General features: G+C 36.4%; 1 protein-coding gene across 3 annotated transcripts; it reads left to right on the forward strand.

Moving 5' to 3' along the window:
• The first annotated feature begins 1604 nt into the window (after window positions 1-1604).
• Clec1a (C-type lectin domain family 1 member A) lies at window positions 1605-23953 on the forward strand. 3 transcript variants are annotated; one of them, XM_013153162.3, is made up of 7 exons: window positions 1606-1871; window positions 9823-9852; window positions 12192-12290; window positions 13821-13997; window positions 19131-19282; window positions 21352-21470; window positions 22913-23953. In XM_013153162.3, exons 1-7 carry the CDS (start codon window positions 1748-1750, stop codon window positions 23061-23063), a joined length of 852 nt encoding a protein of 283 aa, XP_013008616.1. In that variant the 5' UTR covers window positions 1606-1747; the 3' UTR covers window positions 23064-23953. The 3 variants fall into 3 exon arrangements, with proteins under 3 accessions (XP_023421059.1, XP_013008616.1, XP_003470390.1); XM_023565291.2 differs by lacking the exon at window positions 9823-9852 and having other exon boundaries at window positions 1605-1871; window positions 21404-21470; XM_003470342.5 differs by lacking the exon at window positions 9823-9852 and having other exon boundaries at window positions 1608-1871.
• The last annotated feature ends 345 nt before the right edge of the window (window positions 23954-24298 follow it).

Genomic DNA, 24298 nt, shown 5'->3' on the forward strand with positions numbered 1-24298 from the left:
ATCTGAGAACATTACCAGGAAAGCACAGATCAGTGATGCTGATTCTGCAGCAGTGTTTTTTTTTTTTTTTTTTTTTTAAAGACAAAAGATGTTAATGTAGAGTTGTTTTTTAAAACTAAAATCTTAGTATTCAGGTTTTGTTGTGGTGTTGGCACTTTGTGACAAGTAGGTGGGTTTTGGGTCGCAGTTGGCACTTGGTCTTTAAGAAGTTTGCCATCACTAGATGTTCAACAAATATATTTGTTTTTGTTGAAAACATCAAGTACCCAAGGAAAAGTAGTGGGAGTCTTAATGTACATTGTGTATTAAAAAATTATTAAGTATTTCCCTGAATAACCAGAGCAATATTTGTAATTGCTGGTTTCCTTAGAACCATAGTTAAAGGTACTTCTTACATGTACTTTTTTTCTGGCCTCACTTATTGGTATTTTTAACGTTTTATCTTTCTTTTAATATTTCACTATCATATTTCACTTGCATATTTTAAATTCTTACTGCCTTATCTTCTGTAGTATTCTCTAAAATTTTCAATACAATGCAAAATGACAATTAAGTTTGAACTTTTTACTTTTTAACAAGTTGTTATTCAACATAAAGTCCTCCTTAGGTTTCTTTTTTTAAAATTTGAAACACTGTGTAGTATATATGGCTTGAGCTTCCACAGTGCCATGTTATGAGGATGCAGCATTTACCAGACAACTAAACCTAGCAAGCCTTGTTCTTGGACCTCCCATCCTCTAGAATTACGAGGAATAATTTTGTATTGTATTGTTCATAAATTTCCTAGTCTCAGATATTCTGTTGTTGCAGGACAGCCTGCCAAGTATTGTCACTGTACTGGAATAATTCAGGAAGAATTTTGGGACATTACCTAAAACAATTGCTTCATTTCCTTTTTCAGTTTATGAAAATTAGGCACACATTTTTAATTAGCTTCTCAAAGGATTGTTAGCAAGAGTACTAAAAAGTCTGCTCACCAATAAAATATGCAATTCTGCACAATCATAGTGCACGTATGTACAACAAAATGTTAGACCAAGTTCAACTATAAGAAGAAAATTGGCAGTAGGAGAGCATTTTTAAAACTGATTCTGCTAGCAACCAGCTATGTGACTAAACAATCACTTCCCCTAGATGGACTTCAGCTTCCTTCTGTGTAAAACAAGAGTAGAAATGATTAGACGCTCTCAGAAGCGATTTTTTGGGCTGACTTTCCCTGTATGTGATAGTTTGCACTTTTATTGAGAGACAGGAAGAGGCTTGTCTTTTTCAACAGCGCACAGGTGATTAAACTCATCAAAGTGACTCAGTGAGTGCATAATCAGTAAAAAAGAAAAAAACTGGGTAGCATGTGACCCCTTTTTGGATTATCATTCTTCAGTGTCTAAAGAACCAGAAGTGCTGTTGCAAGGTCTTATCACCTTTACACTGCAGTTTCCTAACTGCAAACAGATTCAACATAAAGAGTCTGAGAAAGGCAACTGTTTTAATAACTGTTCTGAGACTGCCCAACAGAAAACAGATGCTGTTTCCCCTCAGCCTGACAAACTTGGCGTTTGGAGCACAGGCTTACAGGGAGGGGCTGGGCCTCTCCAGTCAGGAACTAGAGGCAGAGGCTTCCCGTGCTGCTTGTCGGGAGAGAACATTAGGAATGCCTTTCAGTGCCTGGCTTCCTGAGCTATCCTCTGGTAACCAAGCAGCTTAGAGCAATCTGATCACACTTCCCCTCAGCCCCGCAGGAATCAGAATGCAGACCAAATACAGCAGCGAGAGGGACGTGAGGGACATGCTGGATGACGATGAGGACACCACCATGAGCCTGCATTCTCGAGCCTCTACTCTCACCTGGCGGCCAGAGCCCAGACACACAGGTACTCTCGTCTCCTGGAGCCCAAGTAATGACAGCCCTGGGCAGGCATAGGAGATGAAGCACTTCTATTGCTTTGCAGCTTCTGGGCTAAGATCAAGTGAGAAGAGGCAGCTCTCCTAGGAAGGCACAAAGTGGAGGGAAGAGAGGAAGCTTTTTTCTTAATTTGCAGTGATGTATATCTGTGCTCTTTCCGTGACTTACATGACATACAGACTGGTACAGACATCTGAAAAACGTAATCTCAGCATGTACACACATTTGTTTTTTCTGAAATTCTCTTGTTAGCATCATAGTTTACAGTGTGAATGGGTTGCTGGGTTGCCTTTCCAAGGTGGTAGAACATTCTAAGGTGAAATCGTACCCATATTAAAGCAACACCCTTTCCCTTTTCCCCAGTCCCATAAAGACCAAATTGTGTGATTTTAATGTTTTTTTTTATCACTTGTGATGTGATTTTTAAATTTAAATCAATAAAAGCTGTTTGCTAGTTTTGAACTCATGGCTCTCAGAGGGCAATTTCCAAGTGCACCAACTCCTCTTGGTGTTTTGGTGTAATAATTTTGCCTATTGATGCTATGTGATCTTGGATGAGTCATGTCAACACCCAGCATTCAGCTTTTTCTCTGTGAAATGAAGGATGATTGAAAAAAATGCTTTCTAGTACATTCCTCAAACCCTGATACTCTGTGATTTAATAATCTCAGGAGGGTGCTTGGATCTAATTACACTCACTTTCTATTTCCTTTTGTCCTATTGATCTCAGCATATTATTGAGAAGATTGATTCAGACTAAGAAAATACTTCATTTTAGTTGCCTTTACCTTCCATCTTATTTTACTTACAACTATTTATCTGATATAATAATACTTTTTGTTCAGTTCCACTCATTTCCATAATTTGTACCACAGAGAAGGATCATGTTTTCTTATCTACTAAGACAATACAAAGCAGAAATGTGACTTAGTTCTTGAAAAAACTGACTCACACAATATAGATAGTTCCAGGTTCTAGGTTCTAACATCAGGTATGGCACTTATCTTGGACAAATTACTTAAGTATTCTGGGATAGCTCAGACTCTATTTATAAAGCCTTACTGATGCTAGACAGGTCTTCAACGCCTATCAGATGCTCAGCACTGGTTTAATCACTTTCTGCATATTTATTCGTATTAGTCATTTTATTTTATTTTATTTTATTTATTGGTACTGGGGATCAAACTTACAACTTCATGCTTGCTGGGCAGGCACTTGTGCCACTGAGTTAAATCCTTGGCCCTGTCTTTGTCTTTTTGAGACAGGGTCTCACTATGCAGTTTAGGCTGGACTTGAGCTCACTTTGTAGTTCAGGCTGGCCTCGAAATTGCAATAACACTCATGCCTCAGCCTCCTGAGTGCTGGGATGACAGGCATGTATCACCATGCCTGGCTCTCAAACTAATTTTAAATAGAGCTTACATTAAGGTAGCTATGAGTATTAAGAGCAACAAATGGTATAAAGAATATGGTATATCTGATACTCCAAAAGTTTGAGGTATCTTTCAGTTTTCTATTCCTTGAAAATTCCTACTGCTGTGTTTAACATTTTTGCATCCATCTGTATCAGAGAGATACTCGCTGAGTGACTGCATTATAACATGACCTTTTTCTTTTGTTTATATCCAGGTTTTCTTCACTTTTTTTTTTTTTTGTCTCTCGTGTTTATCGGTACCAGGGATCGAACTCAGGACTGTTTGCTTGCAAGGCAGGTGCTTATGCTGCTGAGCTAAATCCCAGCCCCTTCCTCACCTTTTAAAATCAGGACATACCCCTTCTTATTGCTGTGTCCCCTTTCTCCTCTATCAAATAACAGTTTTTTTCTTTCCTGCACTAAACTTTTGCGTCACACTTTCTTCATAAACGCCCTTCCAGTTAAGACCTACGGATATGGATTTTTGTTTTTCAACTGAACTACCCAGTAACTTATCAGGGGATACTGGGGATTTCCAGGCTCCTTGACCTCCTTGACCTGCCAATAGCAGGGAGGTCAGTTTCTGCAGCCACAGGATATGTGTAATAGGATATGAAATGCTTCCCTCTGACAGATCTTGGGAAGAATCACTACTCATGGCTGTTGTTTATTGTGTATAACTTCGTTTTTCAGCTCTCACTGGAGTCAGGAGTTCTCCCAAAGGTTAGTGATCGACAGCAGCAGGAACAGTGTGTACAAATAAGTTCAGCTAAGGTTGAAGGGTGGAGAGGAAAGTGGAGCAACATGAAACACTAGCCGGAACATCTGGAGGGCCCTGAAGAAACCGATTTTGGAGGACTAGGAGTGTAGGTTACCAAGAAGTATCTTGGACACAAGCATCTGGTAGCAGTCGCCTTAGCCTGTGTGGAAGAAACCTTGTTTTCTTCCTGTGGTCTTGAAAATATTTAAAGAAATATTACCATAAAATTCCAGTTATTTCTTGGAAAATATATCTGCTATCCTTTGCTGTAGAAAACCACAGCCATCATCAGGGAGACTGTTTTGGGAATGCAGGTTCAAAGGGCTGCTGAAGTGAAACCACAAGTACTTTTTATTTTAGGATTAATAAAAATAAACCAAACACATACATTTGTTTCCCAGATTTTTATTTTCTCAATAAGCAATCATGTTTGTATTAAAAATACAAAACAACTGGGAAGAAAGTAAAAATCAAACAAAATCTCACCCATGTTTTTTTCCCAGTAGTAAATATAACTCCAGTTTGGAAGGCAGTTGGACTGAAATACTAAGTGATCAGTACAGTAGTGTGCTCAGGTGGAAATTCATGCATGAGCTTGGTCATGTCTCCCTGACAGTGGCTGGAGGACCTCAGGACAGATCTGAGAGAGCAGGCAAGCGCTGCACTGGGGGATTCAGGATGCACCACATGATATGGAATGAGGCATGCGGTGTTTGGGCTTGGAACACTGCAGGGTGAGAGACAAGAACGGAAGAAACAGCCAGAATAGTTCTAAACAGCTATGTTTTTGGAGAATTACGCACAATATGTATGGCTAAGATGTACAGTTGGAGACAGGCTTTGTGAGGGGCAAATCTGAAAGTTAAAGAGGGCTTTTTAGAACATAATGAGATATTTTAATTCTATTTAGTACTTAAAGTGAGATTAATGCAGTATTTATACAGGAAGGAACACAATTTATGTTGTGGGGTGACCATCTAGGCTTTGATGAGGAGGATGGACAGAAAGAATGTGGAATTAAACAGGCTGGCACTCAAGTTTTGACCTGTGTGTGTGCGAGATGAACTGAGTTTGTACAATAACAAAGAAGATGAAGCAGGTATGACAGATGTTGAGGAGAAAGACTTTGAAGAGTTGATGACATGAGAGAAGACAAGGAGAGAGAATCAATTTAGCTTGACCAAATTCAGTCAGCCGCTGTGAGAATGGTGCCATCATTACTTAGAAACCACAGGAGCAGGAGGGCAGATGATACATGCAGTTTGAGGGCTTTTAGGAGGAGAAGCATGCATTTGAAACTGTCTGCAGGTTTGTATGTGAAGCAAGGACTAAACCTGGACTAAAAACACTGTGGATGTACCTTAGTGGTTGACTGTCTGCCTAGTGAGGTCCTATATCAATCCTCAGCACTATAAGATACAAAGATAGATGATAGATAGATAGATAGATGATAGATAGATAGAATGTGAGAATAATAGATGGGCGATGATTCCTGCTGAAGACTAAACATTATCACATCAAAAGGATATGCAAAACTACTCTGCTTTCCTCCCAGCTTTTTTTTTTTTTTTCTTTTTTTGTGATACCAGGGATTGAACTCAGGACCTGGCACTTACCAGGCAGGTGTTTACGCTGCTGTGCTAAACACCCAGTCCTCCTCCCAGCTTTTTAACCTCCTTTCCACAACTGCAGTGTACATTCTTCTATGCAGAGGTAAGGTATAAATCACATCTCACTAATTTAACAAACCCTGAAGCATACTCACTAAGTATAAAATATTATAATAGACACCAGGGAGCCCTTTGCTTTTGAGGTACTTAGAAAGTAGAAGAAATAATTTGAATCAGTAGATATAATAAAATGTCATTAAATGCTATTAAATACATGTCAGAGGCCAAGAAGCCACAAAGGAAAAAGTAAGTTACCTGCTGATTGGCTTTCAGCATTCAAAAGACAAGTGCTTTAGATCCTTAAGGTTCAGTCTCCAACTGGAGAAAGATGGAAATTGGGTGACTTTTCTTGGTAAGGATTATAGTTCAAAGAAAACACCAGAGAGATAAGAGACAGCAGTTCTTCATGTCAGAGAGAGAACATATTAATGAGCAAAATTAAGAAAGATGAGTTCATAGTAAGGAGGCTCTAATTTTGGATTAGATTGTAGAACAGGATACAATATTTTTGGGAATCATCAGCAAAATTTAACAAGAGAGGGCAAAGAAAAGTGTTTGGCTGAGGATGAAAGGCCCTCAAAATGAAGAGCAAGATTTGGCTCAATGATGCTGAAAGGTAGGCGAGGAGCCTGATGGAAGATGATAAGCAATTCTGACTAGTAATGGATAGGTCTTGAGAAACTTTTCTTCTCAAATAAGGGCCATGATTAAAAGGCCATGATTATGCTTTAGAAAGTTCACCAGGCTGGTAGAGTTGAGAAATTCATGCTTCAATGGGGTTGCAGTGGGACTGAATGGAAATGAACAATATGGAAGGAAACAATGGGATCTTTCTATGATTCCATACGGATGTATTGTTCAAGGTCAAATACTAATTTGATATTCATTAGGAGGATTGTAAAATGATTTAAAATGTTTAGCTCCAAAAACAGTGTACATTTCAGGTACACTGGTACATTTCAGGCTTCTTTCCTTATTAGCTGTGCATACCTATGCAAGCTAAATAACTCCTGTGTAGTTCAGCTCAGTTCAGTTCAATTCAGTTCACTTCAGTTCAATTCAATCCAGTTGAGTTCAACTCAACTCAACTCAATTCAATTTCAAGTAAAGGTTAAAAGTAGTTGCTCTCCTGGGGATTTGGTTCAGTGGCATACGTACCTGCTTGGCAAGCTTAAGTTTCTGAGTTCAATCCCTTAACACAACAACAACAACAAAATTGTCCTTTTGAATAATTTTTGAGAGCTTCCAGTAACTACAACAGTATTAATAACACATTTGGTAACAATTACTAGCAGTAGCTGTGTGTTCCTGGGTAGAGTAGCCCTCCAAGCCTCCACTCCTAGCTATAAAATAGAGTAACAATCTCTACTATAAATAGCATGTTAATGAAACTATATAAGATAATCTGTCTAGGATATTTATTTCTGTAATTCAGGAAATTTCATAATCATCATTAATGGTAGTATTGTGTTTGAACTATATTTCAGTAAGTAAAAGTCACTCCTTGGGTTATAAAATTTAGTAGTCTAAATATAATTATCATTGCTCTGCATTGAAAACTTAGTGATATTCAGGAAATAACTCCTATAGTTTTAGATGCAAAGTTTTAAAAATAATAGGGATGATAACTCATTTACATTTAGAGAAGGAGAAAATAGCAATAGATGAAATATATCCACATAGGAAACTGGGTTTATTTTTCTTTTGTCTTTTTGTGTTTTTGAGACAAAGTCTCATTATGCAGTTTAGGTTGGCCTTGAGTTTACTTTCTAGTGTAGGTTGGTCTTGAACTCACAATGATCCTCTTGCCTCAGCCTCCCAAGTGCTGGAATTAGGAGACATATATATATATATATATATATATATATATATATATATATATTTTTTTTTTTTTTTTTTTTTTTTTTTTTTTGGACACAAGAAACAACCTCCAGGCTTGGGATTTAGTTCAGTGGCTGAAGTGCTTGCCTGGTAAGCACGAGGTCTGGGTTCAATCCCTGGCTACAAGAAAAAAAGAAAGAAACAACCTTTACCCCCTAAACTGAAGAAGATTCCCATGAAGAATCTACTGTGAACTGAACTTAAAGGAACAAAAAATAAGTTGCTGAAAAGAAAAAGAAATAAATTAAAAAATACATCTAAAAGTCCAAGAGGGGCTAGCATGTGCCATCCTGGAAAATGTTAAAAATACAGTGATCTAAAATGATAAGAGAAAGAAAAATAAATTGCAAAATATTATGTGCCTTGCCACGACTTCTGGCACCATTTGCCTATGATTCCTGGTCCACAGGGAAATGTGCAATGTAGGGTTAAGCATGACAGTTTAATCCTATCTTTGCAACAAGTCTGCAGCATGACATTATGCAAATTACTAAAATTCTGTTTCTTTTTCAGCTTTCAAGACAATTTGCATTTCAGAGGGACATTCCTACAACACATTTGACAATGTTTGCTTAATTTCTTGTAGGCCTTGGGATTGGCAGAGTGTAAAGGCATCCCTTTCAGTTCCCCCTGAAGAACAATTGGTCAAGCATGACTACTTTCTTCATCCACAATAGTGTTTGTCATGACAAAGGAATTTTTATTCAGAACTTAACCCTGGCACTGTAATATGGTTATAGTAAAAGGACACAGGAAAAGAGTGCTTTTTCTATATATATCTTATTATTCCTAGGGATGTTTATATCATTCCTTGGCCTGTCCACACCTCTTTCTAAACATGCCTCAGGAGACAGCAGAGGGGTTTGCTTCCAAAAACCAAAACCACAGTAAAACCAAGCCAAACTCAGGAATCCCTCAGGCTGTTTCTTTTTGCAATAATTTTTTTTTTTTTGGTCTGGGTGGTCTCAGACTTAGCGTGTTTCAGAACACTTGGAATAGAATCATGGAACATAGAACTCAGAGTTAGGAAAACAAACAAACAATAACAACAAAAAACATCAGGAAGGACCATCTCTCTAAAGAGTGACACATTCAAGTCTTTTTATCATGGAAGCACGCTTCTCAGGGACTGACCATGGCAATCACAGAAACTCCTTATGGTAGATTTCTCAGGGTACTTAGATAAGGGAAGGAGCAGTTGAGAATGTTGAAGGAGAAAGGAAGAGGGTTTCCAAATGTGAAAATTTGACCTGGGAAAGATGATTCACCAGAAGGAAGTTTTTAAAACTTTGATTATTAGCAGAAAACAGCTTGCATTTTATTTTTCTGTCCTAGAGGTACTTTCAGAAGGATCACGTACTCATTGTTTTTGTGAATATACTAATTATAAAATGATGTTCTAATATCTGAAATCTAGGCTTTTTCTTCTCAGTAAGTTGAAAATTTGCCCTTTTCTCACTCTTGGTTCTCTGAGCACAAACTCAACACTTTCTTTATCTCTAGTATTATGTAAGGGAAAATAGATTTGTAAAGGGATAAGTAATTTGTTTTGTTTTTGTAGCTCTTTTTCTCCTTTTGACATTTTTCTTGTTTTTAACTTTGGCCATGGCAGTATTAATCATAAAAAGTGAAGAATTTTTATATTTATGTATTTAAGATGTGTATTTGTTTATTAAGTTTAAGTAGGGGTAGTCAGGCGTACAGCAGAGGTATTTTATACAACAGATACATTCCATCATATATGCAGTATTATTTAAGCCATTTCAATTCATGTCCTAGTTGGTAGGCTACTATAATGGCTATATAGGTAATAGTAATATCCAAAAGGAAGCTTATTTTCTGTAGAATAAGATACAAGTTAAAACAGTGTGTATGCTTGTATGCGTGTGTGTGTGTGTGTGTGTGTGTGTGTGTGTGTGTGTGTGTGTGTCTATGTGTGCATTTTGCTGAGATTGCACCCAGGACCTCACTCATGCTAGACAAGTGCTCTATCTGCTCAGCTATGCTCTCACCTAGGAGTTATATTTAATAGTAGTAATAAGAAAAAAATAAGTCCACGATGGTGGTAAATCCACATATGCACTTGTGCCTCTAGAAGCTACCATAGGATCATCCACATGATTAATTCTCTTGGATTATATTTAATTTTTATTTATTTATTTATTTTTGTCTTTTTCCTTTTTATCGGTACCAGGGTTCGAACTCATGATTGCCTGCTTGCAAGGTAGGCGCTTATGCCGCTGAGCTAAATCCCCAGCCCCTATATTTAATTTTTAAATTCTTAAGAGTATTGAAGAGAATATAAAGCCTCACCTGTATTGTTTGCTGGAGCTTGTTCCTTTATGTTCTGCTGATCTGAAATACTCAAAGTCATGAGAAAATGATTCTTTTTATAATTATATTTATTTTTTATTTTTTGGTACTAGGTATTTAACTCACAACCTTTTGCTTGCCAAGCAGGCGCTTATGCCACTGAGCTAAATCTGAGGCCCAAGAAAATGATTTTTTTTTTTCAGGAAAATTTAGAATACACCACATAGGTGAGATCATTACAGTACGTAAATGGAAGCAAATGTTTCATATTTGTTCATGACACAGGACTTCCCATACAACAATGTATAGACACCAGAAAGTTTGGGAGGTATAGTTAGTTGTTTTTGTACTTTACTAACAGAATTGCTGCTAAAAAGTCAGTTGATTTTTGAAAATCAACCCATAAAATTTTTTAGGTAATTCTTGGCTTTTTAAAACTTTCTATCTTAGGTAACAATAGTTTTTCATAATTTAATTTTTTTATTTAAATGTTTCCATATTTATTAAGCCCTTGTAAGTTCTATTTTTAGTACTGGAAATACACTAGTAAACAAGATAATGGAATCCCTGTTTTAATACAGTGTCATTTGTGGGGAAAGAGACAAACAAATACACATTTAAGTCAAGAAATATTAGCTATAATAATACCATCAAGCACATACTCATAACAGGGTAAATCACTCGCAAGCTAGAGATGGGCTCAGGAGCCTCTTCCAAGATTGTGCCATTTAAACTGAAACAAGAAACAGGAAGCAGCCTGTTAGTAATCGTCTGTGGACCTTTAAAGGAGAGGAAGAGGTAGGCATAACGTAAGGGGTGAGGTAAGGCTACTGTGAGTACAGCTTTAAAACAATGGGAGAGGAGTTCAGAAAATGAAAAGAGTGAGGTAAGACCTGTATGGAAAACAGTTTTGTAGGATTTTGTTGCAAGTGCAGTAAAGCTACGGGGGGCTTTCAAGTCACAACAAAATTGCCATTATTGAAGAAAAACAATCTGTGAAGGATTTGTATTTTGTTCTAAATGCAATGCAAGCTGTTGCTAAAGATAACTATTAAGACAAATAAGATTTATATTTCAAAACATACCACTAAATCTACTCTGTGATTTTTTGTTTACTGTCCCTGCGAGACTGTAAGTTCCAGAGGACGTAATCATATTTCCTATTTCTACACTATCTTTACCACCTATCTTTCCCCCTTCCTTGTTCCTAGCAAACATTATATATAGGACCTGGTGAGACGGAAATGAATTTAATGTGTTATAATGTGTTTCTTCAATCTTTCTGCTTTGGAACCTGACTTGAATTTTCAGTGAAGTGCAACTCCTAGATCACAAAGAGATCAGTTTGAAGGTTTCACTCTATTTTATTTTAATCACAGTGCTAGACACTACCTGCAGTCAGGTGGTGGTCTTTTCTCTCAGATATGTGTGGTCATTCAGATCCGGATACATAGGTGATAGTCTGCTCCAGAGGTGCTGTGAGACCTCTGTAATTACAAGTCAAACTTAGGGGATTGGTGATAAGGAAAGGATGTTGTCTATGGGTTTTGTTTGTTTTATTTAATGATGTAAAATTTGAAATGGCTCCTATTCCTTCTTGAGAAATATATGCCCATAATCTGCTATATTAGATAATAATCTATTTTTATAGATTATAGTAATCTTACAGTCGACTTTTGGGACATGCATCAAATGGAGGAACAAACAATAATCTTACAAAAGAGAGATGTTCAATAAAGAAATTCTGAAAAGAAATGTTAAAATGATAATTTCTGATTACTGATACACAATTTGCTTCTTTGAGAAAACACATATGGACACAGAGAGGAGAGCATGTTGTATAAGTTCATTTTCCCTGATTGTATGGAAAATTGATTCTTGGTAAATTTCAGGGATTCTCAGGCTCTGCTTCAGGCATTTTTCAAGAGCGTGTCTCATATTTAAAACTTTGGCAAGCAAGTGATACAAGCACCCATATAAAGACTGTGGTGATGCAGATGATGATTCAGTGCTAAGTAGGAGGACAGGTGAGCACAGAGAAGGCTGGTGCTGTGAACAAATCTAGTGCTGATAAAGAGACTTAGTTGAACTGGTAGATCACGCTTCTAGGACTGAGTCAATAATCTTATGCTTATATGCTGTCCTGCATACATTTTTATGGTCCAGAACTGACTCCACTCACTTGCTGGCTGATGACTTAGACCCAAGTGGGAGAAGCTCAAGTTTTGTTTTCTGTTTTGTTCCCCACAGAGCTCAGGACTCCTCTTTCTACTTGGCGCCCAGTGGCCCTGACGCTGCTAACTTTGTGTCTGGTGTTGCTGGTTGGCCTGGCAGCCCTGGGCCTTGTGTGTAAGTCTGCACTCTGCAGGGGGGAGGTTCCTAGTTCTCAGGTTTGTCTGGAAGGAGGAATACTTGTTACAGAATAGGTTTTGGTTTTTTTTTTTCCTTTAATTCTGAAACCTGGGAGTAATTCAATGTTCTTTTTGCTAAAGCAACTAATTAAATGATGAATAGTAGAAATAGTAAAATGTAGCAATCACTTGCCAACTAGAATTAAACATTTTAAGAAGCATTTTTTCCATCTATATTTCAGTGTCTAACTTCATGCATGCTCCATGCTGCTATTGTACAAGAATGAAGTGACTGGGTGTTTGTCCTTAGCCTGCGCGGTTGGCTTGGCCAGTGTAGATAAGAGACTTTGTTTATATTCACACCCTCAATACAAGGAGAATGGATAAGTTCTTTAATCACTGCAATAGTTTTCAAAAAGGCCATGAAATTAAAATCATTTAGCAAAAATTTGTGAAAAGCAAATAGGGAAAAATGCTTTCAGAAATCTTTAAATTTGAAACTAGCAGGAAATTAGAAACTAGGAGTTCCTTAAGGAAGTGAGTGTGTATAGGAACTGCAGGAGTTTATGCTGGAGGTTATTGAGACTGTGTCTATATTACACTGTACAATTCTTAGAACTACCGGGTATTCATGAATAAGGGAGAAAAAGGAAGTGAGTAAACTTGCCTCACTGGATTAGGACGAGAAGACCACTGAATGCCACAAAGAAAAGCAGATGTTTTAAATGTCAGAATTAGGTTTGTGTGACATCTCAGATTGACACTAGAGTGTCCTAATTCTTCACTTTTTAATGCCTACTTTATTCTGTTGCACATATGTGTGCCACGAAAAGGCCTTTACTCCTCAAATCTTCCTTTTTGCTTCAAAAGTGGGGTTTTATAGGAAATACCAAACATTTTGTTTATGGCCTCTTAATTTTAAAAATAAAAATTTATTTGTTCTCCCAACTTCTTGTTTCATTTTTACATGACTAGTGTTTTGCAACTACTATTCTTCTTAGGAATATAATGCAACTGAGGATTCATAAGGCATTTCTATATTTAGGTTTAGAAAACTGAAGTTCAAGAGCGGGTTGAAATTTTCTGGTTAAGTGACGTTAAGGAAGCTACTTTCTCTCATTAATAATGCTTATAAATTTATGAGAAATGGATACAAAATTTATAGTTTTAAAATTTGAATGAGCAACAATATATGACACATTGACCGTATTCAATATACTGAACAGTAGCTATGTGGTTTAGGCTGAGTGACAGTTGATCGTACATAAAAATAAGAAAGTTTGGAATTTACTTTTGAAGTTAGGGGCTATTATTATGATTCCATATTTTTAGATTGATTTAGAGAAATTAATTTTCCCATAACATAATGATTTGTTATGTATATCCTAGAATTTGAACTCAAATATAGCAATTAAGAACTGAGGCTCTAGGACCTTAAATGATATACTTTTTTTGTCCTCTTCATAAGTGAAACAAAGAAGAAGGAATTAAGAAATAGGCTGCCAGTGTGACTTGGTTGCTTGATTAGTTTTTCAGTTCTACCAGCTCTCCAACATTCAGCAAGCCATCATCACTGAAAAGGAGGAGAGGCTGGGGAACCTGTCCCAGCAGCTGCAGTCTCTTCAGGTTAAGAACAAGAAGCTCGTGGACACTCTGCAGCGTGTGGCTGAAAAACTCTGCCGTGAGCTCTATAATAAAAGTGGGGGTAAGTCTGTCCTCATCTCTGTGTCCCTAGACTATCTGTCAATTTAGAGCTCAGTTTTCTATCACCTTAACTGGGAACTGCGTATCAGTTGACTGGTTTGCTTTGAACTCAGTAAAGAGTTTGAACTTCAAGATCTGAGCTGTTACGGGATGGTGCAGCTCACACATGTCTGTGTAGGACCCATGAACGGATTCCTCAAATGCAACATTAGAAAACACAGAAACGTGGGGGCTGGGATTTAGCTCAGCGGCATAAGTGCCTGCCTTGCAAGCAGGCAGTCGTGGGTTCGATCCCCGGTACCGGTAAAAAGGAAAAAGACGGAAAAAAAAAAAAAAAAAAACAGAAAACACAGAAACGAGTAGCTTGAAATGACCAATATAATACTATAAATAAGTAAAATTCAAGATTATGTCTCAATTTACTATGGCACATATGCTTAAAAATCCATCTGAGTCAAGAAGTTAATAAATTTATAACAGTAGTTCTTAAGTTTGAAGAACCATACAAGGATCAAATATAAAATGTAGATAGCCTTCATCAAATCCTAGTTATTTTAATTCTGTATTATTTGGCTGGATACCAAATACAAGCTTTTAATTTAACTTAATTTATTTATTTTGTCTTCTTGAGACAGGGTCTCGCTGTGCAGTTCAGTCTGGCTTTGAGTTAACTTTGTAGCCTAGGCTGGTCTTGAACTCGCAACGATCCTCCTGCCTCAGCCTCCTGAGTGTTGGGATTATAGGCGTGAGCCACCACACCCGGCTTTTATTTTATTTATTTATTTGATCTTTTTCTTTTTTATCGGTACCAGGGATTGAACTCATGACCGCACACTTGCAAGGCAGGCACTTATGCCGCTGAGCTAATCCCTAACCCCTTTTTATTTTATTTTTTGAGACAGGGTCTGCAGTTCAGGCTGACCTAGCATTCACTTGATAGCCTAGTCCTCGAACTTGCAGCGATCCTTCGGCCTCAGCTTCCAAGTGCTGGGATTACAGGCGTGCACCACCATGCCTGGTTAGAAGCATTTTAATAAGGACTATAGATAATGGCAATACTATACTTTGATTTAAAATGTACAGCTGACAAAGACAAGAAGTATCACTTTAATCTCTGTCTCACTCTATCACTGAATTTCTGTTTGTCTGCCTTTCTCTGTATGTCCTACTATTCTCTCTCTCTCTCCTCTCTCTCATTCTCTCTCATATTTGTGTTTTACTATTCTCTTGACTTTCTTGGATTTCATGGTGGTTCATTAGCTTCATTAAAGTCAATCTTTTCTTTAGTTTTCTTATACATGTATAAGAGGCAACATATTTTTTTTTTTCTTTTTCTCTTTTGGTACAAGGAATCAATCTCAGGGCTTTGCAATTGCCAGGCAGGTACTTGTGCCCTGAGCTATGTCCCCCATCAGCATACATTTTCAAATCTGCGTTATTTATCATTTGAGAACACTACAGTAAGATGATCTCTTTTTCTTTCACAAACATACCACTTTCCATCCTCAGCAGAAACTCTGATTGTGTGATTACCCAGTAAATAATGCCACACTTCTGCTTCTCCAAGTGATTCTTTCCTTTGTGACCAATGATCTCACTGACTATAATTTTCTTATTCTTTCTGACTACCCAGCTGGATATTATTATTTTCTTTTTGGTCTCCTATCATCAAAAGGATAATCCACATTTCTATGAAAACAGTGGTCTCTGGAATTTTCATCTGGTATATAAAAATAAAAGGAAAGCTAGGGAAATAAGTCATATTTAGCTTAAATATGAAATTGACATATAAATGTTAAGAACCAGGTATATAAGAGTACATAAGAAATAACATCCAGGTCTGGCCCGCAATAAACTGATTAGTGTTCCTCATGTTAAGAGAAGAGAAGCAGAAACAGAAAAGACTACAAGAGAAAAAAATGATCAAAGATGTATTTTCATGTATTTATACAACTAAATTCTTTTCCTGAGGGTATTGGCCTTGATTATACTAATATTCTTGCTTCATAGATCACAAACAATTTTAAATGTCGCATTCTATAATATATATACATAGATAATTTATATGTAACAAAAATTCACAGAAAGCACAAGTATGCATCTTTAATATTCTTAAATATGTTTGTAATTTTCCTAGTTGTACATACCATGAACAAAGCAGCCTATTTTCAGTATATACATTAATCTAGCTAAAACAAAAAAAAAAATATGAGCTTTCTCCTTAAACATACTTTGCCTATATAGGTGCGTTTTTATAAAATATCATGTGTGTGAAGTGAACTTGTTCTGGCTTTTATTTCATATTCCTAAATGATTACATAATATTAAGTTAGATAAAGTTACAGAGGTGAGAGGGTTTTGTACCTCAGTTTCTTTAGTTGCATGGTGTTTCTAGCTATTTCACATAAGGCCCCCAGTCTTTTTTTTTGCTTTCCATCTTATCAACCTTTGCAACGCTTTATACATCCTTTAAAGTTACATTTTTTCATCAGGTTTTGGGGATGCTGCATGTATAAATTCTTGTCCTTAGTGCTATTTATATTTTCCATATTTGCCCTTTGCCACAATCCTTTTAGATGAGCATCATTTCCTCTTCTGATCTAACTCATAGGAGGTCTGAAGCTCCTTTCATTTGGGAGAGAGTTTGTCCAGCTTTGTCCTTTTCATGATGGCGGAATTCTAAGATGAGCAGAAGTATCCGAGGAAGAGAGAGAGCGCTCAAAGTTATACAAATGCACAGCAATTTCGTAGCCATCATGTGATAAAGATAACCTCCTAGATTATTTATTAATCCAAAATTTTCATGAAAAATTTAAAATACACAAGGAATTATTAATAATATAACATCCATCAGGATAGTGACCAGATTTTTCAATGAATATTTTCTATTTTTATAGGATACAATATAATTTGAGTCAGTATGCAATGCATAATGATCAAATAAGGGTAATTAGCCTGTTCACATTTTCAAATATTAATTACTTTTATGTTCTGGGAAACTTGGTACTCTTCTTTTTATTTAGAAATTCATCATAAATTGCTGTCGATTTTATAGAACAATTAGAACATCAAAATTTATTTTTTCTCCGTGTTTTGGTGCATCTTATCTAAGTTCTTGTCGTCCCCTGCCCAGCTCCTTGCCTTGCCAGTCTGTAGTGACCAGCATTCTCCTCTCCTCTTCTATGAGTTTAGTCTTTACTTTCCACAAATGAGAGAGAACATTCAATATTTGTCCATTTCTGACTTACTTTACTTAACATGATGCATTCTAGGTCTATCTACTTTGACCCAAATAACAGGATTTCGTTTTTATGGCTGAATATTTTTACACTGTATATATATATTACATTTCTTTTATCTGTTCATTTGTTCTTGGACCCCTTGGATGAATCATACTGTGGCTGTTATTGTAAGCTGTCTTGCAATAAATATGAGTGAGCAAATGTCTCTTTAATCAAATGACTTCATGTGCCTTAGACACATGACCAGGAGTGTGAAACTGAAAAATAGCTTTTAAAGGAATCTTCATAGTAATTTCCGTATAGTGCCTGTCCTAGTTTACATTGCCACCAATAGTATAAAGAGCTCCTCTTTCTATAGATCCTTGCCATTTACTTGTTATTTTTTTTCTGGATATTGGCACTTTTAACTGATATGAGGCAGTATCTCACTGAGGTTTTTACTTGCATTTCTTTAGCTAATACTGGGTATGAGCATTGTTTTACACATATTTATTGGTCATCTGTATGTTTTCTTTTAGAAATGCTTATTTAGATCACTTTCCCATTCGTAACTGGTTTGTTTTTGTTGATGACTTTGAATTCATTATATATTCTCGGTATTATTTTTCAAATGAATAGTTTACAAATACTTTTTCCATTTGCATTGATATCTCTTGATTGTTTTCTTGTCCATGTAAAAGCTTCTCAATTTGGTATAAATCCATTTGCCTATTTTTACTTTTATTGCTTATGCTTTTGGGCTCATGTTTATAAAACTCTTTGCATAGCATTTCTCCAGTGTTCCTTATGGTACTTTTATGGTTTTTGGTGTTACATCTAAGTCTTCCACCCATTTTTTTACTTGCTATACTGTAGAGGATAGGAATCTACTTTCTTTAATCTGCACAGTTTTGCCAGGACTATTTATTGAAGAAACGTTTGTCCCTTTGGTTAATGTGGAAAACTCAGTTGGCTGCATGCTTATGGATTAATTATGGCATTCTCACTTATTTTCTATTTGACCATCTAGATTTTTAGCATGTTAACCGTGTCACACTAAACTGCTTTGAAAACAATGAAACCTTTATGAATATGATTAAATTTCTTGCCCAATCACTTATCCACAGAGGACTCAGGTCCTGACTCTCAAAGGTCAGGTACCCACATAGTGTTTAAACCGTGACTCACAAGGCCATATGTATTCTGGCAGCAAAATCATGGCCCAATTTGCACTTGACTTTTCTAGACTGGATGCCCATTTGAATGTTTTTTGTTTTTGTACTGGGGACTGAACTCATAATCTTGAGCTTGCCAGGCAGGGACTTGTGCCACTATGCTAAATCCCCAACCCACCCACTTTAATATCTGACACATAAAAATGTATCACTGTAACTTCATGCTTTTCTCAGGGTTCATTTTTTTTCCTAAAATTCTAGTTTTGATTAGAGTAACGATAGGATTCATCTCATATTGGTATATATTATTTTTTTCAAAAATCTACCTTCTATTGTTCAGGAGGATTTTGAAGAGAAAATTAAAGATCTTTTGTTTCTTGAAAACATGCATTTTGAGTTTCTGAATCATGAATAGCTTTATAAGACTAATTATTCTCTCCGTGGATTGAATCACATAGGCAAGGGCCAAAGAATTTCCATTACTATGTCTCATACTTCATTTAAGAAGTTCGTTTCTTCTTTAATTTCCACTTACTAGTCATTAAAATTTGCTGGAATATTGTAAATGCTTAGTAAATATTTGTATTTATTATTGCCTGGGGAATTAAATTGTCCAAAACAGAATTAGTTTGTTCTTGGGACATTAAATTCCATATAAGTTCATGAGAAGAAAAACAGCACAGTCAGGTAAAAACTAACTTACTGAAGTTTTTCTTCCCTGTCTTCTCTACCTGCAAGGACCCAGGTGCAGCCCTTGTCCAGAAAAATGGAAGTGGCACGGGGATAAATGTTACCAGTTCTACAGAGAAAGTAAGAGTTGGCAGGGCTGTGAATATTTTTGCAGTGCTGAGAACTCTACTATGCTGAAGATAAATGCACAAGAAGTTTTGGTAATGTCCTGAGTATTTTCAATTTGAAAATGTATCCATCAGCTTTTTGCCTCAGAGACAAAACACCTGACATATACGATTTAAAAGAAGAAGGATTTATTCTGGCTCATGGTTTTAGGTGTTCCAGTTCATGGTCAGTCACTCTCAAGACAGAAATATGAGGGCCAAAGGACATGGTGGAGAAATCTGTTTACCTTGTAGAAGCTGGAAGCAGAGAGCTTGGGAAGAGCCAGATAGGAAACAATCAGATGTAGTCTCCAGTGTCAGACTAGCTCAGACACATCTACAAGTGTCCTTTGTTAAACTTCTAGGCCTCTCTCATGCCCATCAAGTTGGCAATCAAGATTAACCATCACTGAATGATTCTTTCGAAAAAATTCTTGTGTAAAAAGAACAGGGTAAACTGGGCATAGTTACACATGCATGTAACCATAGCACTCAGGAAGGCCTATAACTCAGGAAACTGAGGCAGGAGGATGGTGCATTGTTCAAGGTCAGCCTACACTACAAAGTGAGATGCTGTCAAAAAAAAAAGGAAGAAGAAAGAAAGGAAGGAAGGAAGGAAGGAAGAAAAGAAAGAAAGAAAGACAGGGAGAGAAAGAATAAATAAGAAAATTCTGATGAGTCAAATTGACTGACCCATGGATTTTTCCACTTACTTCAGTTTAGGCTCAAGTCTTATTCCTGTTGCTTTGAGTGATTTACTGAAGTAGATAAAAGCATCTCTACTATTTACAGATACTACATAAACCTGAGTAATAACATCCCTGCAGGCTATCTTTTCATTCAGGAAGAAAATGGGGAATGTTTTTAATTTCCTTCCTCTTTTGATTTGTATAGGGAGGGAACAATATTTATAAAATGGCTAAAAAGTGAAAATAACATGTCTGCCCTTCCATTATAAAAATGAGAAAGCTGTTAATTGAAAAATATTCAATGATATCTTCAGCATAATCTGCGAACATATATTGTGCCTTCCCGAAGACTAGACAATGTAGAAATCAGAATAAGCATACAATTTGACACGTATCAAATAAGCACACTATTAAAATAGTATGATTGTTCCCTCTCATATTATTTTGTTTTTGGATTGAAGTCCTCCATCAATGTAATCATTACTTATTTATTATTATTTCTCTAGAATTTAGCAGAAGTTATTGAGGCAAAGCAGATAATCAAGAAATGGTTAATTAAATACACAACTCACTGTAAAATTCTTAACACCCTTCTAATTACATCTTAATTTGAACCATTTCCTAAAATCTTCATGAATGATTCTTTGTAATTCCTATCATTTACTAGCACAATATTTTTACCCTTTCTTTTAGGCTCAGTTTATGCATAAAGGGAGGATTTTCTTTTACGAGTGCAACATGAATTGGCATAAATCCTCCTAATTGTTCTTGTTTTCTCTGCCTCTTTCCCATACTGGTGACACAGATATATAATTCATGTACTACATGCAGTGGTGGAAAGTTTTCTTCTGAGAGCTCTATAATTATTTTCTCTCAGGTACTTTATACATTTATATATATTTTAATCATTTTCACATGACTTGCTTTCAGAACTTTTAATTTGAAGGAACCCTCTTTTACTTAGAAAACATATTTTCAACCACAGTTCTTTTCACATGCCCACTTTATTGTCTTCTAACAGTTTCACCTACAGTTCCAATACTCTGGTTGAATCAACAGGTACCAAAATTAGACATAAGTGTATAACAATGATTAATGCAATGTGATTGTCTTAAAAAACTCACAGAATGGTAGAAAGAAAAGACATATTATACTCAATTTAGAGAATTTCTACTAACATTATTAGGAGTATTAAATAAGACTAGATAAAAAGGGGTAAAAAACTTTTTAAAATTTCAATATGGATATTACAAAAAATTGTCACTTACCTTACTATGAAGATTTGCACAAACATATGCGCATAAACATGAAAATTTAAAAATTTCACTTCCTCCTGTAAGAAGTAACCCTTTCAAATTCTTTTACCAGCTTTAAGTTGAAGCATATTCCCTATTGTTTTCTCATTAGCTTTCTCTCCTGCGTGCCTTTTCACAGGATTTTTCCATGCTTCAGAGCTACTCTGAGTTTTTCTACTCTTATTGGACAGGGCTCTCCCGCAACGGCAGTGGCGAGGCCTGGCTGTGGATGGATGGAACACCTTATTCCTTTCAACTGTAAGCCCTTTGAGCATTTTGTGGGAAAGGCATTTAATAAAGTATTGGAATTTAGTATCTTGGTTGCAAGCATTCATCCAGTATATCCTTTGTACTGGATACTGTGATGTTTGCAGGGAACTCTTAAAATGTTGGAGACAATGCTTGCTCTTGAATTTGAATGGCTTATAAAGTGACCAGGAAGACAAATGTTTAGTAAATGTCAAGGGCCACTTCTATGACTGTTTTCAACAGAGCATATCTAGGAATCACTGTCAATGTCCACCCAGCACAAAATGAGAGAGACAGAGAGAGAGAGAGAGAGAGAGAGAGAGAGAGAGAGAGAGAGAGAGAGAGTTGTTGAAGAGTAAACTGAAATCCAGGAGGAGCCAGGTTGTAATGGTGATTCTAAGGTCACACAGAGTGTCAATACACAGAACCAGACACGGGATAAAACATTTGATTTCTTGACTTTCTATAGAGTGAAATAAGGAACACATGTTTAAAAATATATTCACCAAGAACAGCTTCTGTATTTTCCACAGTAATGACTTTCATGTTGTGGAGGGTACTTCTTTTATTACTTTTACTTGGCTTATTCTGCAATCTGTTTCTTTTCTTACCTTGAATAAATATAAAACTTTGGATATAGTCACTGAGAATAGATTTACTGATAATATTTAAGAACTGCTATAAAACACTACTTTTACTTATGATGGGAGCATTAGATAGAAATATGCATGGAACTCTTTGAAATAGGAAAATGTAGCTTTGTACCAAAATATGTTATATTTAAAAGTGTATTTGAACAGATATCTTTCTCCCTTACAATAAAACATTTATTTTCCTGGGATGTGAGCAAATTCATGAGATCATTTGTATTTTGTATTTAAATAAACTAAGTCACAGAAAAGTTATACATTTTTAAAAATAGCAATAAAATCATAGGACATATTTGAATTGGAACGTGTATTTTCCCCCCTCAATACTGGGAAATGAACCAAGAGCCTTTGGGCTGAGCTATATGTTCAGTCTTTTATATTTTAAATTTTGAGATAGGGTCTCACCTAGGCACTAAATTGCTCAGCTTGGTCTCAGACTTGGGATTCTCCTACCTAAATTTTGCAATATGATAGGATTTCAGGCATGCAGCACTGTACCAGAGTGTCTATGTTTTATTTAGAAATAGTTTTGAGGGGCTGGGGATTTAGCTCAGTGGCATAAGCACCTGCCTTGCAAGCAGGCAGTCATGAGTTCGATCCCCAGTACCGATAAAAAAAAGAAATAGTTTTGAGTCCCCTGATTCTTCTAAGAAGGAGATGGAAATGAAGTGTTGAAAATAAAGAACTTGGTGATCCCATCTTTTCAGTAAACCCATTCTACCCCAGAAAGGCTTTTATGTGCTTTATTGCTCCTTAACATTTCCTTTAGAGATGATTAATTAACCTTCTTCTTTTTTTAAGGTTCGAGATAATAATAGATGCCAGCAATCTGAGAAGCAGGGACTGTGTGACCATCCTCAATGGCAAGGCCTTCTCCAAAGACTGCAGGGAGCTCAGGCGGTGTGCCTGTGAGCGGACGGCTGGAAGAGTGGATCCTGAGAAGCTCCACTAGCTGCTGAGTTTGGGGCGTTCATGTTCAACTCCAACACAAAGGTCAGGCCATGTGAGGCCAGTGCAAGGGATGAGCAGTATGAGACACTGGAAGTAGAAGATACTCAAGGAAAGCAATTGCTTGTCTCCTGCTCAGGATCACCGGCCTTTCTGAGCTTGAGCTTTTTGCACAAACACACCATGGACCATTAACTGGCCCCAGAAACCTGTGAAGCTGTCATCTACCTTTTTGACTTAGAGATAATTTTTTAGTTCTTTTCCTTCTCAGTACCCAGTTTTACTTCTTTATTTCCTTTCTTCCTTTTGTTTAAAGAAGAAAGTATCTTACTGAAGTAAAAGAATTCAGTGGAAATGGTATCATTTGCTCCAACAGTCAGTGGACTAGGACAAATTAACAGACATTTACCATACTTGCTGCTAAATACCTAATTTTGTTTGTTCCCGTTTTATACTTTTTCAGTCTCTCAGTAAGACTCAATCTGCTTTGCCAATGGTCAGCTTTCCAACTGATGTATCATTCTTGATGAGATGTTAACTTCTAATAGGTATACCTCTTTGTGCCTGGGAAGATTTCAAGAACTGCTTCTTTCCCCTAGGAGTTTATTATCAGTATTTACAACTAAAGTATTTACAACCTAAGAATCACTGCCCTTTCAAGGAAATTGAAGATGAGCAAGAAAAAAGTGTCTCTTAATTGTATCTGGCACCTTGGATTTAGTTCTTACTGCCTCCTATTTAATCAGTGTTTATGTCTTTCAGGTACTAAGGATTTAATAATAATAATAATAAATTAAATAATGTGAAGAATGTGTAGTTTTATAATGGATGTGTGATTTGGGAGGAAATCTATTATGAGTATACTTTTCAAAATATAATAATGATTCTTCTGGTTACTTGTGCCTTACTGAGAATTGGTGAGAATGCTAAGAGAATATTACCCATCTGATTATTTGGAAAAAATGCATGTTGTAATTAAAATACATAGTTTTAGGGCTGAGGATTTAGCTCAGTGGCATTAGCACCTGCCTGGCAAGGGCAAGGTTTGATCCCCAGTAAAACACACACACACACGCAAATAATTAAAAAAAAATTTTTAGTATCTTTGAGTCAATGGTCTGAATGTTTTCCCAAAATGAAATGTTTTGAAGCAAGATCATGACTTTAATACATGGTCATTGAGTAAGCTGACTTGTGAAAGACCACGTGATGTCCACTCAGTTTATGAAAGTGCAAGAG

Source organism: Cavia porcellus, unplaced genomic scaffold (genome assembly GCF_034190915.1).
Source record: "Cavia porcellus strain 051 isolate PalLab524CR breed Dunkin Hartley unplaced genomic scaffold, mCavPor4.1 scaffold_27, whole genome shotgun sequence".
Lineage (NCBI taxonomy): Eukaryota > Metazoa > Chordata > Mammalia > Rodentia > Caviidae > Cavia > Cavia porcellus.